Genomic DNA, 18,395 nt, shown 5'->3' with positions numbered 1-18,395 from the left:
TTCATAGCCCCGATTGTGTCCATCTCAGCCAAAAGCTTCAGGGCAGGGGAATGACTTTTAAGAAGCTTCATTCTGGGGAATACCTGATTCACAGGTTTGTGCTCGTGTGCTTGCTTGATTGGTTTCCCCAGAGTTAAGGCCTCTGAGTTGCTTTTCCTGCCAAGAAAGCAGTAAGTGCCTTCTGTCAGGAAAACAGAAACATGTTGCCAGCTATTTTGAACAGTGTTAGAAATACACTGCAGTGGGAAGGAGCTGCCTCTGACTGCTGCCCACTTCTTGCAATATTTTAAGGCAGCCATTTGGAGACTTTGTTATCAGTCCCGAGTGTAATCACAGGGAGACTAGTCATCCCCCAAGACTGGGATTTCAGAGGCCTGGCAGCAGTGGAGAGGTTATGGGTGGTTTGGGTTGGTTGGTTGGTTTTTAAGGAGCTCTGGGTCTTTGTGTGCCTACTCTACTCAACTCTCCAGTCACTTTTTAAGAAGAGTGTGAACCTGTGATTGTCCTTCATTCAGTGTCTCCTTCTCATTTCTGTTCTGCCTGCTGTGCTGTATCCTCCCTGGGTTTTTCATGCAGTTAAGACCTTATAATCAGTTGTTGCGATCCGAGTATGCTTCATCAAGACAAGAGAGAGCTTCAGCTGTGAAATTTTTTCCCTGGGAGAATTCCATTTCTCCTTGCATTTGTTGACCTGTGTTCCCTTTCTCCCCTTTGTTCTCCAGAGCTGGTTGTACAAGCTTCCACTACTGAATTGATCAAGCACCAGAACCGTTTATCAGCAGGATTTATTTATAGAGGCTTTTGTAACACAGTCTCTTCAGTTTTTTTTCCTGTTTTAATTCTTTCCCACACAAATCTTAGGAAACAACATGATATGTTAGTATATTAGAAAAATTACAGAACTATTTTGTCAAAATTAGCACTAACCTCCCCACTGGATTTTCTGGTAGTTTGTTTCCTACTGAACTCATCTTGTTATTCAGTGGATAAATGAGATAAGACACCTAAAGAGCCTGGAACATGATAAATACTCAGTGTATGTTAGCTCTTTACCTGTTTGCTTATTTGTTCTGTTTCCTTCTCTTTCTGCCTTGAACTGTTGACTTCTTAATTCTCTTTCTCCTAAGAAGGAAGGTAGAGTCCACGCTAAAACTTGTATTTGGTTGTGCTGCTGCTGCTGCTAAGTTACTTCAGTCGTGTCCAACTCTGTGCGACCCATAGACGGCAGCCCACCAGGCTCCCCCGTCCCTGGGATTCTCCAGGCAAGAACACTGGAGTGGGTTGCCATTTCCTTCTCCAATGCATGAAAGTGAAAAAATAAAGTGAAGTCGCTCAGTCGTGTCCGATTCCTAGCGACCCCATGGACTGCAGCCCACCAGGCCCCTCCATCCATGGGATTTTCCAGGCAAGAGTACTGGAGTGGGGTGCCATTGCCTTCGCCGGTATTTGGTTGTAGTGCATGTCAAAAACAAATTGTCTCCTACCCATTCTCCTGCCACTTCCACCATAGACTTACGTAAAGCCTGTCTCCCCCCAGCACAGCATTCTAGGACCTGTCATTCCACAGCAGGTGTATTAGGAAACACCGGTAGGGTCTGGGCATTCTGTGATATCTATGCTTCTATAAGAAATACGTATAAATCAAGAAAGAGTTCATATAGAGAAAGAGTTCTGCAACCTGAAAAAAAGGTTTGAGATCCATTGCCTTAAATCTTGGACCTGATATTATTGAATTATTTTTAGTTTGTGGGTGGTGATGAGGAAAAATGAAGCAGTGCTGTTTAAATTTTTGAACTTGTTAGAAATGAATGACAACAAATCTCTGATACCCAATGCTTTTTTTTTTTTAAATAACTGAAGTTTAAAAAATACTGCATTCAGTTCTCTCTTCAGATCATCCAGCTAGAATTTGTTATTTTTATCTCAGACCCAAGGGAGGATGGCCTGGATAAAGTATTCCTGATCATTTCCCAGCGACTGAAGTTGTGTACGGCTATAGTGCATCTGCTTATAGCCCAGCATGTTAGATTTCAGTATTTCTCTCTCCTAATCTGAAACTCTGATATGTGTAATTTCTAGCCCATGTTTTACCAAAGTTCAGACTCCTTGTTGAACTGTTATATGAAAGTTAATATACATAGCAAGGCATGCAAAGTAAATGTTTAGTAGAAAGCAGAATTTGTTATCCATAGGGTAATCCCTTGTAAACATATACTTAGGAAAAAGAATTTCACTGTAATTTACTGATTGAGAAATTCAGTATCCTAGGATTTTTTTTTGTTTCCAAGAGACAGATTTCTTAGACCAGTGAATGTGGAGTAGTGAGCAATACGAGGTTAAAAACAGCTTGGGCAAAAGATTTCTTCTTGCCTTGGCTATATTTATATGTAGGTGTTTGTTTGTTTATAGCTCTGAAGATGGCTGTAGTGGATATCTATCATTCCAGGTTAAAGGAGCGACAAAGACGAAAAAAGTAAGTCTGGGAAACCGTCCTGCCTTCTTTTGCCTTTGGACTTTTGACCACATATAGCCTGTAAGATCAAGTTCCCACTTGTGGCTTACCTTATGACCTTGAGGAATACCCTTAACTTTCTTGACTCTCAATTTTTCCATCTGTTAAAGGTAAATATTACCTCTCCTTTTTTTGCCTTTTTTACCTCCTCCTTTCTTAATGTTATGACCAATGAATAATATGGGTATGTTCTTTTAAGGAAAAAAGCAACAAGAAAAATTCAAGATATTATTAAGTTGTTATGCTTTTTCTAGTGCTCCATTCTGACTGCTGAGTTTTTATGAGAAATCTTTTATCTAAAAGGATTTCAAAGGAATCATGAGCAAGTTTTAGGCACTCTTGATTTCTCCTTCTCTTTGCAACAGAACAAAAACCATACATTCAGACTGAGAAATTATGGATCGCAGATCTCTGTTGGATTACAGAGACTTTAACAGTTCAGAGAAGGGTACTCGCAGGTGTGTGTGTATATATGCGTAGGCATGTTACTAACTAGAGACATGGTGACAACACAATGAGAAAAAGAAATAGGACTTATGAGACACTCTGGAGGGACCAAGACATGATCTGAAGTAAAACTTACTCTCTGCATATCTGGAGTTAGCTTCCAGTGAGCGCTGAAGATTATTCAGCTGTTCTTGAGAGAAGCTTCATTGCTAGGCTTCAATAGAAATCAAAGGTTCCAGACATGGAACTCTGCATGGTTTACCTAAATTCTGTTCTGCTTAATGCAATTAGAACTAGACAGTATTGTAGAACGCAGTTGTCGAGGTCTCTATTAGATCTTGTGTTTTATGATGCCCTTCCATTAAACATGCACACGATTTATTTCAAATAGCTTCAAGGCATTCTGTGAATGTACAGTTGTAAACATTGAGTGTGTGATCATGGCACCCTTCATCATTAACAGATTTCCCTTAAATGGTTATTCTCAGTTAGCATTTCCCTAAAGCTGAATAGATAATTTTTATGCCATGGACAGATTCCCTTCTGTTTCATCTAAGTTACAGACACGGGTTTTTCAGTATTTGTGGGTGCTCATTGATTCATCCAGCAAATAGTTATTGCCCAAGGGGAGGAAAAATACATGATACTTGAGAGCTTAAAATTGTGCTAGTGACTCAGTGAGCTGCAGAACTGTGAGAGGAGTGGCTTCTCTGGACCTCGATACTCCCCCTCGTAGTGTTTACGGTGCCTAATGAAAGCTGCTTGTGGAAGATATTGTTAAATGTGAAATTAATTATCATAGATAATTATTCTTTTCATTCTAGAATTATAAGAGACCATGGATTAATCAACCTTAGGAAGTTTCAATGTAAGTATTAGCATTTTTCTTTAATTTAAAAATTTTCCCATCATTATTGAATAGTTTTAAATCATTTGTGGCAGTAGTTCTTAATCCATGTTGCATATTAGCATCACTAGGGCTTGATAAAGGACAGAAATGGTATGGATCTAACAGAAGCAGAAGATATTAAGAAGAGGTGGCAAGAATACACAGAAGAACTGTACAAAAAAGATCTTCACGACTCAGATAATCACGATGGTGTGATCACTCACCTAGAGCCAGACATCCTGGAATGTAAAGTCAAGTGGGCTTTAGAACGCCTCACTACGAACAAAGCTAGTGGAGGTGATGGAATTCCAGTTGAGCTGTTTCAAAATCCTGGAAGATGATGCTGTGAAAGTGCTGCACTCAATATGCCAGTAAATTTGGAAAAGTCAGCAGTGACCACAGGACTGGAAAAGGTCAGTTTTCATTCCAATCCCAAAGAAAGACAATGCCAAAGAATGCTCAAACTACCGCACAATTGTACTCATCTCACACACTAGTAAAGTAATTCTCCAAATTCTCCAAGCCAGGTTTCAGCAATACATGAACCGTGAACTTCCAGATGTTCAAGCTGGTTTTAGAAAAGACAGAGGAACCAGAAATCAAATTGCCAATATCTGCTGGATCATGGAAAAAGCAAGAGAGTTCCAGAAAAACATGTATTTCTGCTTTATTGACTATGCCAAAGCCTTTGACTGTGTGGATCACAATAAACTGTGAAAATTCTGAAAGAGAAGGGAACACCAGACCACCTGACCTGCCTCTTGAGAAACCTATATGCAGGTCAGGAAGCAACAGTTAGAACTGGACATGGGGAGAAGGAAATGGCAACCCACTCCAGTATTCTTGCTTGGAAAATTCCATGGACTGAGGAGCCTGGTAGGCTACAGTCCATGGGGTCGCAAAAAAAAAAAAAGAACTGGACATGGAACAACAGACTGGTTCCACATAGGAAAAGGAGTATGTCAAGGCTGTATATTGTCAGCCTGCTTATTTAACTTCTATGCAGAGTACATCCTGAGAAACGCTGGGCTGGAAGAAGCACAAGCTGGAATCAAGATTGCTGGGAGAAATATCAATAACCTCATATATGCAGATGACACCCCCCTTATGGCAGAAAGTGAAGAGGAACTAAAGGGCCTCTTGATGAAAGTGAAAGAGGAGAGTGAAAAAGTTGACTTAAAGCTCAACATTCAGAAAACGAATATCATGGCATCTGGTCCCATCACTTCATGGGAAATAGATGGGGAAACAGTGGCTGACTTTATTTTTCTGGGCTCCAAAATCCCTGCAGATGGTGATTGCAGCCATGAAATTAAAAGACGCTTACTCCTTGGAAGGAAAGTTATGACCAACCTAGACAGCATATTGAAAAGCAGAGACATTACTTTGCCAACAAAGGTCCGTCTAGTCAAGGCTATGGTTTTTCCAGTGGTTATGTATGGATGTGAGAGTTGGACTGTGAAGAAAGCTGAGCGCCAAAGAATTGATGCTTTTGAACTGTGGTGTTGGAGAAGACTCTTGAGAGTCCCTTGGACTGCTAGGAGATCCAGCCAGTCCATTCTAAAGGAAATCAGTCCTGGGTGTTCTTTGAAAGGACTGATGCTAAAGGTGAAACTCCAATACTTTGGCCACCTCATGCGAAGAGTTGACTCATTGGAAAAGACTGATGCTGGGAGGGATTGGGGGCAGGAGGAGAAGGGGACGACAGAGGATGAGATGGCTGGATGGCATCACCGACTCGATGGACATGAGTTTGGGTGAACTCCGGGAGCTGGTGATGGACAGGGAGGCCTGGCGTGCTGCAATTCATTGGGTTGCAAAGAGTCGGACACGACTGAGCGACTGAACTGAGGGAGCTTTAAAAATTTATGATGCCCAACAGTCACCTCTGATTAAGTCAGAATCTCTGGAGGTAGAGCTCCAGCATCTATTTTTTTAAAGTCTTCAAGGCAATTCTGTTGTATACTAAGAGTCTCAAACCAGTAATATATAGTCAATAACACTAGCATGAGAAATGTTTTTTAAATTAGTGTATTAATTAAAACCTGAATATTAATGGATCGTTTTCCAAAACTGAATAGGATTGTGTTTCAGAATTATATATTAAACATAATATAACTGTAATCATCGGGTTGTGAAAATATTTTTATGGAAAGAATTAACAGAAAGTGACACCTTTATTTTGCATCGTGGGGGCGCTAACAAGACATTAATATTGCATGATGAAAATAAACCTATAATGATTTTTAAGTGATTGCTAACTTTGACCTTACTCTTAAATATTGGTGGTATCCAGGCTGGGCAGAAAGAGTTTCTCTACATTTTCTTTTACACTGTAGAGTTTGTTTAGCACATAAGAATCATATCATAATAATTGCAGTATTTATATATGTTTATAATAGGTGTATGCCACAAGATTCTGTTTTGTAAAAGTAACCTAATGAGATTGTGCTTCATATGCCAGTTGATAGAATCTTACAGGGTTTGACACTCTGCCACTGGAGGGTCCAGGTCAGCCAGTCTTGGGTTGAATATCTTTCAACAGAGTCATGATCATAAGTAGGTTACATTTTATGTCGTTTAGTTTTTCATTTTCCACTACACATTTTTTAAGCGATTGTAGTGTTTTGATGATATCCCTTCTAATATGTTACAAAATATGTTATACCAGTAACTTTACATATAATATACGATGTGCTTAACCTGTCTTTATTATTGGATATTTAGCATATTTGCAGTTTTTTTTTAAATCATTAAAAATAGCACAAAGGTAAACTTGTTTGTGAATAAAGCTTTGCCTGCATTTAGAATTTTTTTAAGATAGATTCCGAGAAGTGGAATTACTAGGTCAAAGAACATGATTATTAAAAATGCTTAACACATGCTGCTAGATTGTTTCCTGAAAGATAATTATATCAATTTATATTCCTTCTGCCAGTATACATTATTGCTTGTTTAGCCTCGTCCTAATCGCGAGCTGTGGGTTTGCAAAAATAACTCCAGGTCAGCTCTCCCTTGCCCTTTTTGTCGACAATAATTGGTCATGTTCTGGTAGTGAGTTCCTATGTCTGAAATTGCTGGGCTTTTGGACTTTAACCTGTATGTAGTAGACCTTGACTCTTGCATAAATTCTGTTCCCAGCTGGTGGACAGAGGTCAGCTTAGCCTCTTTATTCTTTAACTGTATTTTTACAGATAGACCTGAGGGGAGGCTCTGTTGCTTCCAAGAAAGACATGGCATATGCAGTGTGGTCTGAGAGGTTTTCACTTGCCATTGTGCTGAATGCACGTGTGACCTTACTATCGCAGGCGTAGGAGCTTTGTCATCAGACTAAATTACTCCAAACTTTTGTATTATTCCTGTAGAAGTAGGGTTGTTTGGTGGTGAATAAAATGAATTTGTGGCTGCCCATCAAATCAGCCCCTAGAATTTGTGGGCAAGAATTTTCCTGCTAAGGAAGAGATTCATCTGAAAAGACGACAATTTAAGTAACTGTCATAAGTAACAGCCTGTATTTTTAGCCTGAGAGTGGACAGAGGTAGCCTAGTTACTCTTATTGAAATGACTGAGTAGCAATTCGAGAATTCCTGATCATTCCAACCTACCAATTATTGTTGGTGGGTTTTCCTATCCCTCTTTTTGCTGATAGCTCTTTTTATTAGAAATTTGGTCAGTAGTGATCCTTAAAGGTGCTGATTCTGGCTACCTGTAAGGGTATCCCAGGTGGCATATATGACCATTTGCTTCCATGATAGTTATTAAAATATAACTTCATTCGTAGTGTATTATGTTGTGGTAGTTAAGTTTAGAGAAAGGCAAAATGACCCATGTAGAGAGTGAAAAAATAAACGCCTCACTTGAGGATATGGAGTTACAGACAAGATTTTTAGTGGGACATGGGAGAGATCACACACTTTTGCCAAACTGATCTACCTCTTCTAGATGAATTAGCATGTCCTCACGTCCCTTGTTCTGCAGAGGTCAATACCGGAGATTTTGCCCTACATTGTTCCTAAGAATGCATGATCTGCCGTGTCCTTCCTGTTACTGCCAGCACTTCCTGCCCCTGGGCAGATTGAGAGACAGCGAGGTGTGGGGGTCGCCAGAGTGCAGGTGCTCTCCGGCCATGACAGCGTCCCTGAGACGTAGTCCCTCTGGTTCTGTTAGCATCATGATTAGTGTGCTGCATTCCCTAGCTTTCTGGTTTGCTTCCTGTCATGAGTAAATTAATCGTGTGAGGTTAGGAATAATATTCTTCCATTTTACTACTTGTTAAAAAAAAATACAGAAAACTTAGGGATCTTTATATTCTTTACTTTCCCTGTAGTAATGGAACGACGATATCCCAAGGAAGTCCAAGATCTTTATGAAACAATGAGGCGATTTGCAAGGATAGTGGGGCCGGTGGAGCACGACAAGTTCATTGAAAGCCATGCATGTAGGTGGTTTTTTAACCTTGACCATATATTTCTGTGTGTGTGTGTGTTTATATAAACAGGAACGATAATGGTGTTTTTTGTGAAATTCTGTAAGTAAGTGGATTTTTTTTTAAATTATTTCTTCCCCTTTATTGCTCTGAGATAAATTTGGAACTTGGGGAATGGAGAAGAAAGCTTAAAAATATTAGTGGCTTTCCCCCCCCCTTAGATAAACAGTAGTTTAGTAGCTTTTTCCCCCATTTTTAATATGGGAGTATGCAAATACATGGGGTTCATTATACTATGATATACATGTATCCATCACCCAACTTCAGCAGTTAACCATCCACTGGCTGATCCAGTGTCATCTTTGCCACCCATTCCTTTCCCATCCTCAACTGGATTATTTTGAAGCAAATCATATTATTTTGTTCATAATTATTTTAGTATTAAAACTAGTTTCTAGGTGGGGACAGAGTTGGTTGACTCATGGAAATAATATATAGCACTTCCATCATTTTCCTGCCTTTTTTCTCTGAGAGAGATCTACATAGTTACCATTTGATTTCTCACTATAAAAAATTGAAGTTGTTAAGGCAGTAACGCCTGGACTATAAAACAGTCTGGACTGAGGGGCTGAGTCTGTGCCTCTCATCATGAGATTCAGGTATTTGATTTTGACTCCCAAATTTAGTTCAGGACGGTACTTCATGAAGGCTTGTATCCTGTTCTCATCGTGCAGATATTTCTTGCATGACACTGCAGGCATTTATCTGAACCGGCTTGGTTGTCCTCACGGACACCCTGTTTAGTTGGCATTCTTTGTGTGATTTATCCTGGGTAGCTCATCTTTACTTCCTGTCCCAGTTTGTACCATCCCTGGTTTATGTGTCACTCCAGGGAACTACACCCCGTGGATTGTCCAGGTTCTTCCTTCATCTGCTTTTTCAAAGCACCCAGATTTGAACATTCCATCACATAATAATCTGAGCAGTGCAACCTGATCTGTGTGTTCAGTGGAGGCAGAAATCTTGGTTTATGGAAAACACACTGCTCTTTTGTCCCTATAAGAGAAAAGCTGTAAAGAAACCATCAGGAACTTGAGCACAGAATTTTGTCCTTCCCTTGCAAAAAGGTCTGTGTCATGTAATACCAGAGACAGGTTTCATACGGAAATTTGTCTTTGTGGCTACAACTTTTAACAAGGAATAAGTAGAGCAGGGAAACTTGGTGGTTTAAGAAATTATATTCATTACTACTGTAGCTAAATGAATTCAGCCAGGTCACTATGAATTGTTTCTAAGAAACAATTCCAGCTGCTTTCTGCAACTGGAGACAAGCCAAAAGACCACTGCAGTACATTTTTGTCAGCTCTTAAGTAAAATTTTTAATGGGATATTAGCAACAATTAGGATTCCCCAAATGGAATTGCCCAGTCTTTTATAGAAGGCAGAATTACTGAAAATATTTAGCAGTAAAAGTGCTCATTGATGTTGATGTTGTTTTTCTGATGTTTCTCTTTTTTGGGGGGATAAACAGTGGAATTTGAACTCCGAAGGGAAATCAAAAGGCTCCAGGAATACAGGACAGCAGGCATTACCAATTTTTGTAGTAAGTATGCTTGTGCTCCACACTAAATCAGAGGGCAGGTGCCTTCCAAACATATAAACAAGCTTTCACATTTCAGAATGAGTTTTTGATCTTTCCAATAAGTTTCATCTATTTAATCTTTATAAATACCATTATATAGATTATCTGAGGTGAAATAAAAAGTATGACAGAGTTGCTGTTTGAGATTTAGGATTCTGTTGTGGCCTCTTAAAAAAAAAAAGATTTTGTATTCCAACTTTTAGCCTCAGCCTTTTTAAATTTAGTGATGCATCATCTGATCATTCCCATTAAGCACACTTCAGTTGGTTCTAGGCACTTGCATCCCAGTTACTTGAGTTAGAGATGATTATATTCAGGGCACCTAACCATTCACCATGCATTGGACTGTACCCTTTGTACTTCACCAACTTAAGAGAGGGACTTCTCTGGTGGCTCAGACGGTAAAGCATTGCCTACAGTGTTGGAGACCTGGGTTCGATCCCTTGATTGGGAATATCCCCTGGAGAAAGGAATGGCAGCCCACTCCAGTATTCTTGCCTGGAAAATCCCATGGACGGAGGAGCCTGGTGGGCTACAGTCCATGGGGTCGCAAAGAGTCGGACACGACTGAGCGACTTGACTTTCACTTTGAACTTAAGAGATAGGTATTGTTATTCTCATTTAATAGAGAAACTAAGGATGAAAGTGATTAAGTAACTAGTTGTAGTAGAGCCAGGTTGTAAGAGAAGACAGTTGTGTTAGCAGTTAAGAGCTGAAGTCTAGGCTTGGACAGCTTGGGTTTGGATTCTGGCTCTTTTACCAGATCTATAATTCTATTCGTTTCAATTTTCCAAGTCTCTTAGAGTTCATGTGAAGATTAAATTAGCGATGATGCATGAAAACATAGTATAGTACCTGACGCACCAAATCCTCAATAAATGGCAGTTTCTGTTGTTCTGTTGTTGTTTTGGGGATGGTCTTCAGCATGTCCTCCTTCCTGTTGGTTGAAGGCTGTCACCCGTTCACCCAGTGCTCAAGTTCAGCCCAGCAAAATGGCTCTTTATTTCTAACATTGGAAATTTTACAAAATGAAATTTAATGTGGAGTACTAACCCATAAATAAAAGTGGAACTCCTTAGGTTGAAGTCTTGTGGAGCCCAGGACCACCAGTATATTCACAGTAATCCCTGAGATATTTTCATGGTAACCTGGGCCTCTGTGGAACTTGGCTTGAAACCCACTGGTTTGATATTTTGGATTTTTATACATTAATAGTGTGGAAAACACTATACAGCTGTTAGCAAGATGCGTGTAAAGACTCTGATGCCAGATTTGGGTTGCCTGATGCTGGCTGTCTCCAGGAAAGAGGTGAATAGAATAGTAATAGTCAAAGAGGATTTATTTTTATTTGTAATCCTAACTGGTTTTTAAGGAACAGTGTATGTGCATAGCATTTGTGTGACTTGAAAAAATATATGGATAGAAAAAATAGAGCAGGAAGTAAATATAACAGTATTAAGTTACTTTTAGGGGATGGAAATATGAGCAACTCCAACTTTCTTTGTACTTTTCTGTTTTGGGGATTCCCTCTCTCAAATTTCTTAAAGGTAGAAAAGGAATAAACACATTTTCATTTCTTATCAAAAAAGAGATTTCAAACTAGGGGAAATCACTTTGTTTGCTCTTAGAAAAATAATTCTGGAAGCAGTTTTTCAAAGGAAATTAAAAAACGACTGGGAATCCCCTGGTGTCCAATGGTTAGGGCTCTGCGCTTTCACTGCCATGGGCCTGGGTTTGATCCTTGGTTGGGGAACTGAGATCCCACGAGCCTCACAGCAAGGCCACAAAAATTAAAAATTAAAAAAGATGAACTGTTTGTTGATGAGTTAGGAAGCCCTTTGGTTAGTTCTACTACCTTGTCATTGTAGTCACTTTTTTAACACCTACAGGTGCCAGGACCTATGATCACCTCAAGAAGACTCGTGAAGAGGAGCGCCTCAAGCGCACCATGCTCTCTGAGGTCCTCCAGTACATCCAGGACAGCAGCGCCTGCCAGCAGTGGCTCCGCCGGCAGGCTGACATGTGAGGAGTTAGTCCGGGGACACCTTCATGGAGCTTTCGGCCTTTACCCGTATTTTCAGACAGTCCCATGGGTGCCCTACCCTAAATGGCAGAGCTGTAATAATTAGGTAGCTAGAAGAATTCAGAAAACTTGAGCAGGCTGTCTCAAACAGTACAGTACTGACAGTTTTGAGAAATGTAACTGGCCTCCTAGAATCCTACTTTGCTACTTTGGCCTTATTTTTTAAGATTAGTGTATTCCCTTGCCACACCTTCTTCTTCTGTATCTACTGGTGTGATTTTCACTGGAAGATCAAATGCCTGCTTTTTGCTCATGAATGGTCTCTGTGATGTGCCATACCAGGATGTCTTCTTAACAAATCTAAGCAGTTTCCTTCCTGATTTCCTTTCCTGAGTTGTGTACAGTTGGGATAGCCTGTAAAAACATAGTCTAGTCTGTCTCATTACTTCTCTTCAAAGTAGCTGACCTGATAAATGTTACCCGGGATCGTGGGCTTTGGGAATTGCTTTCTTTGATGTGACATAAGTTTAAATTCCTCTTCTTTTTTGTAGTGATTCTGGCCTGAGTCCTTCTGTTCCCATGACTTCGAATTCAGGTAATTATTTTTCAGGCTGGAGCAAGTCACAATTGTGGAGTTTTCATCTTGGGAATTATAGTGACCCAACAAACCCTCCCGCCTTTGTGGGAGCCAGGTGCTTAGGCAAAGGAATGGTGATTGTTATACAGATTCATAAACATCAGCAAGTTGTTAGAATCTTCATGGCCAAACAGGAACTTCCCTCGGGTTTACAGTACAAAGACGGGGAGGAGAGGACCTCAGACAGGTGTTTTTTCTGTTTTACCAGTGTTCACAGGCAGTTTGTTTACTATGATTTTATCTACCACAGACTTCAAGATTGTCTCACAGGGGATAATTTAAAGGCTTTGTATCCTCCATGAGCAAGGAGGCACGTTACTTGCCAGAAAAGTAAGACTTTCTTTATAAGTTGGAGACTTAAAAGTATTTCTCTTTCTTATCTGGCATGTCCTATTTTGAGGTCAGTTTACAGGGCAAGATAAAGCCATATGATATCTGATAATCCTTGCTGCTTGGTAATTAATAAATGGTAGTGTGGGGTGGTATTAGTTGTAGAATGCTGATCTAAGATCATGGTGTTGTTTGCCTGTTTTCTTGGTTATCATTCATCCCTGCTCCATATAGTAGATTAGCCACTTTCCCTGATCAGAACATATAGACCACTCCACTGTTTACAGACTGGATTTGGCAAAAAGATAACCCATTTGTAGTTTTACCATTTTTTAAAGCTGGGAAAAACAGACCTTGTGATCCCATTCAAAAAATCTCCAATTCAGGACCCAGACAGGGCTCAGAGAAGGCCACTGCAGGGGTGATATATATATATATTTTTTTTCATTTATTCCTGTGTTTCAAGTAATTAGTTTTTAATATTCAGAGGAGAAAAGAGTCTTTTAGGGAATAGCCAAGACAGTTAAGTTTTATAATTTTCTCACGTCCAAATCCTCCCCCAGTCTAAATACAGAAATAAGAAAATTTAACGTTGGCTAATTAAAGTGAATGAATGTACTTGACCTAGCTTCTCTGGTATTTGTGTTTTCTGAACCATTTGCATTCACTCTTGGTTGCTTCCTTGGCGGGCATCAGCTTCCCTCAGCTCCAGTGTTTAGGTTGAGATGACCCTTTGCTCCTTTTCACACTCTTGAATTGCTGCTAAGGCAGTGCAGAGTTGGAAACCTGAATCACTGATCATAACATAGCCTCTTGGAACTGGTAAGGCATTTGAGTGATCATAATCTCCGTTTCAGGGTATTTAGGGTCAAGCTAGGCCTGGGACTGCAGAGCAGCTCCCATTCCCTCTGTCGATATTAAAGAGAAGCCTGTTTCATTAAAGGGAAGCCTGTTTCGTTGCAGAGCGAGCTGTAACAGCCCCTCCCCCTGCTCTCCACCACCTAAGCAGCACCCCGCCCCTGAGAAGTGTAACGTAGTATTCTACATTTTCTTTTGCTTAACACAGCCCATTCACTCAAGTGTACATTCAAAACAAATCCCCAGAGTTGTGCACATCAGGCTTCCCATCCTGGGCAGTGACCTCGTGCTTGGGGCTCTTTCTCAAGGTATGTGAGTTCAGCTCAGCCTCTGCTTTGCCATGTACTGGCTCACTGTTTCTCTGTGTGGGTCTTTCAGGTAAACAGGGCTACTTTGGGAGGAACAGATATTCCCTCAAATAATACATAATGAAGGGCCTTTTGCTGGCCTGACTCTGCCTTTGATCTCAAGGTGAACGGCACCTGGGTAATTGCCATGTCTGCCTGCACTGCTGGCAGAATGGCCAGTGTTAGGGAAGTCTGTCCTGCGGAGTTGTTATTTCCATTCATCAGCTGTCAAGACAGGCAGCATGGGACTTTTCTTAACTGGATGACATCTGGGCTGTAGATTTTAGAATCTTCTACTGGGTTAGGAAGAATAATCTTATTTGACTCTGAGGTATGTGTGATTATATGTGCATTTTATCAAGGCAAAGGGCACTTGACTTACTTTTTTTTTTTAATTCTTTTCTTTAATCTTTATCTTATTTTTGGCTTTGCTGGGTCCTCATTGCTCTCGTGTGGGCTTGCTTGCTTAGTTGCAGCCAGCAGGGGCTACTCTTCATTGCAGTGCGTGGGCTTCTCATGGTGCCGTCTCTTGTTGCAGAGCACCGGCTCTAGGCACATGGGCTTCAGTAGTTGCAGCACATGGACCCAGTAGTTGTCAAGGACATGGGCTTAGTTAGTCTGCAGCATGTGGAATCTTCCCCAGCCAGGGAGCGAACCTGTGTCCCCTGAGTCAGCAGGCACGTTATCCATGGCACCACTAGGGAAGTCCTTGACTTACTGTTTTTATTTTCAAGTGAACTTTGGGGTACCCGATATATAGTAGTTTTGTACCTAACAGACCTGACCGTGGTGAACTTTGTTACACTTTTGACTCCTGAGGTACTGTCTCTCACAAAATACATGCCTTTTTCTGTCTGTATCTATAGGTAGACGAAGCGCACCGCCCTTGAACCTCACGGGCCTCCCTGGCACAGAGAAGTTGAATGAGAAAGAAAAGGAGGTAACAAAAAGAAGGGGGAGCTGGTTAGAGGAAAGAGAGTAGGGGCCGGTTATTCACTGAGTTGCCGTGAAAAACACATTATAGGATCAAACCCATTTTGCTCTGCTCACATCACACATGTGCACGTTCAGCTCTAGTTATCCTCAAGGTCTCGGTGTTAAGAACCGACCTTAGCAGGTCTCAGGGACTCCTTTCCTCATCACCCTGCCACCGTTCATCTGCTGAGAGAAGAGCATATGATACATAAATCTAAATAATACCAACTATCATTTATTGAGCATTTACCATGTACCAGATACTGTACTAAGTACTTTATTTACTGAATTTAATGTTTTACAAACTTAAAATAACTTATATATGGAAATGGTTATTTCCTATAAGAGTGGGCACTTTCAGAAGTTCTACTCTTATTCCAACAATATGACCATTATTTAAAGATTTTTGAGTTGTCTCCATGGTATGTATATAAACACAAAAGAGGAATCCATCATCATACATAGTCACACATTAATTTTGATTAAAAAAGCCATGACCTACTTTTCTTTTCCACCATAATCACTTAATCACTGGATGTGTCTTCTTATGACTGTTAGCTGTTTCTAAACTTTTAAGTCCAGCCTCAAATGAGTCATCATCAAGCATTTTCCAAATAATATGCAACAACTCTCAAGTCCATTCCAAAGAGGAATTCCTCCTTTGTTCCTGGTGTGCTCTTTTTTATAGTTCGCAAGATGGGTGTCCTCATCTGCCACTCCGTATCAGAAATTCAGGTCAGACAGAACGGAATAGGGGCTAGTATTAGACTTTTTTTTTACCCAGTAGGAACAGTGAATATGAGTGTGGGAGGAGAAGGGAGTGTATGTTATATCCACGTGTTGCTGAAGAAGGATTGCCATTCTGATTCAAGTGTGGAATGACCCAGAGTTTCAAGCAGTTTTTTGTCCTTACTCACAAAATGGTGACCTCAGACTGTTCATTGCTGGATAAATGGTAGGTGAACTGGAATTAAACCAGCTTTTTGGATTTTTAGTAGTTAAAGTGACCTCTTAGCAAGATCTCTAGACCTCCTTTCCCTCCAAAGTAGGAAGTGTAATCACAAAAGTAGGGACTATGGGCTTATGCTGATACCAGACATAATGTGATTCACACTTGGGAACCCAAGTGTCAGCACCCCCACCCCGGGCCCTGCGACTCTTCCCTGACAGGCTGGGCCAGAACATGCCGGGCCTCTGCCCCAGGCCAGTCCTCAGGACACAGACTTGCACCCGGGACAAACCCCGGGGAGCCGGCCGATAGGTGCCGCAGCTCTCCCAGCATCACCCGCAGCCTTTTTCTGTCTCCTGAGACTGTTCTCATCAAAGAAAAGACGGAATGGAATGTGGTCTATCCACCAGCAGCTCCTGTAAATAGTTGGAGGTTGATGTCACTCTTTACACTTTATTATGGCTATACCTGCTGGATTAAATTTTAAGACTGACAGATGTTAATGTTCATTAAATTTGCCATGTCTTTCAGCTCTGTCAGATGGTGAGGTTGGTCCCGGGAGCCTATTTAGAATACAAGTCTGCTCTATTGAACGAATGTAACAAGCAAGGAGGCTTGAGACTGGCACAGGCAAGAGCACTCATCAAGATAGACGTGAACAAAACCCGGAAAATCTATGATTTCCTCATCCGAGAAGGATACATCACCAAAGCCTGAGGCTCCCCAGGAGTGTGGCGGGCCAAAGGACCGCACGGGCATTCTGGAGCCTTGTTTTTGAACTGAATTCTCATTGTGAAAAGAGGGGAAGAACAAAGGAAATCTTCAGTTTTATTAGTGTCTGCTTTCTTCTCCACCCGGCTTTAAAATACTCCTGTTGTTGGTATTGTGCTGCAGAGTTATGTGCTAGATAAGCTATTGTTAATTGTGTGTGGGCATTCATTCCTAACACCTCTTGTAACTAAAACAAGAACCATAGTACCTCACATCACAGTGTTAGTAGAAATAGAACTAAACCAGTGTGTAATCCCAGGAGTCCAGCTCAGATCCTTGTACCTGCTTGGGAGGTTGGTTTTCTGATTATGTTTTGCCTTCAAACGTTACAGATAGATTTGAAATAAAGAGGTTATAGTGAGAGAAAGCTTTCTCTTTCTGTCTGAGGGTTTCTTTTTAAGCTGACAACTCATGTTTATGAGTAGAAAGGAGGAAAACCTCCCCATGATGGTCTTGTCCCAAACTGTACTTTGTTGAATGTCTGGCTCTGTAATCTGCAGTCCGACTGTCTAATCTGCAGAAGACTTTTGAGGAGGTAGCAATGGACATAAAATGTCTCTGTTATTTTTAGAATTGATTAAAATGTTTTGCTACTTAATTTGTGGGTTTGTCAAATATTCTGGTCACTAAAGCACACTTAGGGTGTTGGATGCCCACCTCATCACGCTGCACTGCCTGTGCTAACACATGTGTCCTGGGCTCGCCCCTGTTGTCACCGGGGGCTTCCCGGGATACCAGGTCCCCGAGGATGGAGATGATTCAGTTAATTTCAGCATTGCTTGGATGACACCTGAACCCTAGTTTCTCAACGGTGAAAGGGTAGCCTACAAGAAGAGCTACTTTTAAAACAAAAGGAAAGCCCTTTCATGTGTGGAACTCACTAGGTATGAGGGTGAGTGACTCCACCACATCTGAAAGTTGGTCCTTACATCTTTTTGCACAATAGGAAGCCAAACTCAGAGGGTTATCCCTGTTCCGTTGGAAGCAAACAGAATCTTTACAAATTACCTCCGATAGCTGACTGATTCTTTAGTTCTTTCATCATTCAAAATACCTAATTCAAATAGTGTATACTTGGTTGGAAATATCGGCACAAACTTTTTGGCTGATGTAAATATGCATGTGGTTTGCTAATGGACTTCATCTAGGGTTTACAAATGAAAAGGAAACTCAGGATCTGAAGGAATTAGAAAAAAGGACTTCGGTATTTTAAAAGGGTGGCTTGTGGTTTTCTTTTTTTGTTTTCTTGACATAGTCCTATTTTTAGAAAACAGTCTATCACCACCATCACCCCAAGTTGATTATAAAGGGATTGCCTCTTTTTTTTTTAATGCTAAGACTTAAAAAATATATTTATTTATTATTTTTGGCTGCACCAGGTCTTCGTTGCTGCACATGGGCTTTCTCTAGTTGTGGTGCTTGGGCTTCTCATTTCTGTGACTTCTCTTGTGGCATACGGGCTCTAGAGTGTGGGCTCAGGAGTTGTGGCACACGGGCTTAATTGCCCTTCAACATGTGGAGTCCTCCCAGACCAGAGATCAAATGCGTGTCCCCTGCATTGGCTGGCAGATTCCTAACCACTGGACCCC

The 18,395-nt window shown here is 40.9% G+C and overlaps 1 protein-coding gene across 25 annotated transcripts in view; it reads left to right on the top strand.

The window, feature by feature from the left end:
* Window positions 1-17,404, top strand: part of TADA2A (transcriptional adaptor 2A) — a 46,255-nt gene extending 28,851 nt beyond the window's left edge. For 15 of the 25 annotated variants that reach the window (XM_086360420.1, XM_086360435.1, XM_086360437.1 and 12 more), the window contains 8 exons: window positions 2,410-2,473; window positions 3,784-3,827; window positions 8,176-8,286; window positions 9,806-9,877; window positions 11,806-11,938; window positions 12,491-12,534; window positions 14,978-15,051; window positions 16,567-17,404. In XM_086360420.1, coding sequence (XP_086216546.1) covers window positions 2,410-2,473; window positions 3,784-3,827; window positions 8,176-8,286; window positions 9,806-9,877; window positions 11,806-11,938; window positions 12,491-12,534; window positions 14,978-15,051; window positions 16,567-16,752 — 728 coding nt within the window. In that variant the 3' untranslated portion in view covers window positions 16,753-17,404. Of the gene's footprint in view, window positions 1-2,391; window positions 2,474-3,783; window positions 3,828-8,175; window positions 8,287-9,805; window positions 9,878-11,805; window positions 11,939-12,490; window positions 12,535-13,972; window positions 14,076-14,977; window positions 15,052-16,566 lie in introns of those variants that run through there. The other 10 variants (XM_086360416.1, XM_086360414.1, XM_086360428.1 and 7 more) reach the window with 3 other exon arrangements.
* The last annotated feature ends 991 nt before the right edge of the window (window positions 17,405-18,395 follow it).

This window comes from Bos grunniens, chromosome 19, assembly GCF_055505025.1.
Source record: "Bos grunniens cultivar Pamir isolate PY7600 chromosome 19, Bosgru_T2T1.0, whole genome shotgun sequence".
Taxonomy (NCBI): Eukaryota; Metazoa; Chordata; class Mammalia; order Artiodactyla; family Bovidae; genus Bos; species Bos grunniens.
The sequence above is the reverse complement of the archived record's forward strand: the minus strand, read 5'-3'. Positions and strand labels throughout refer to the sequence as shown.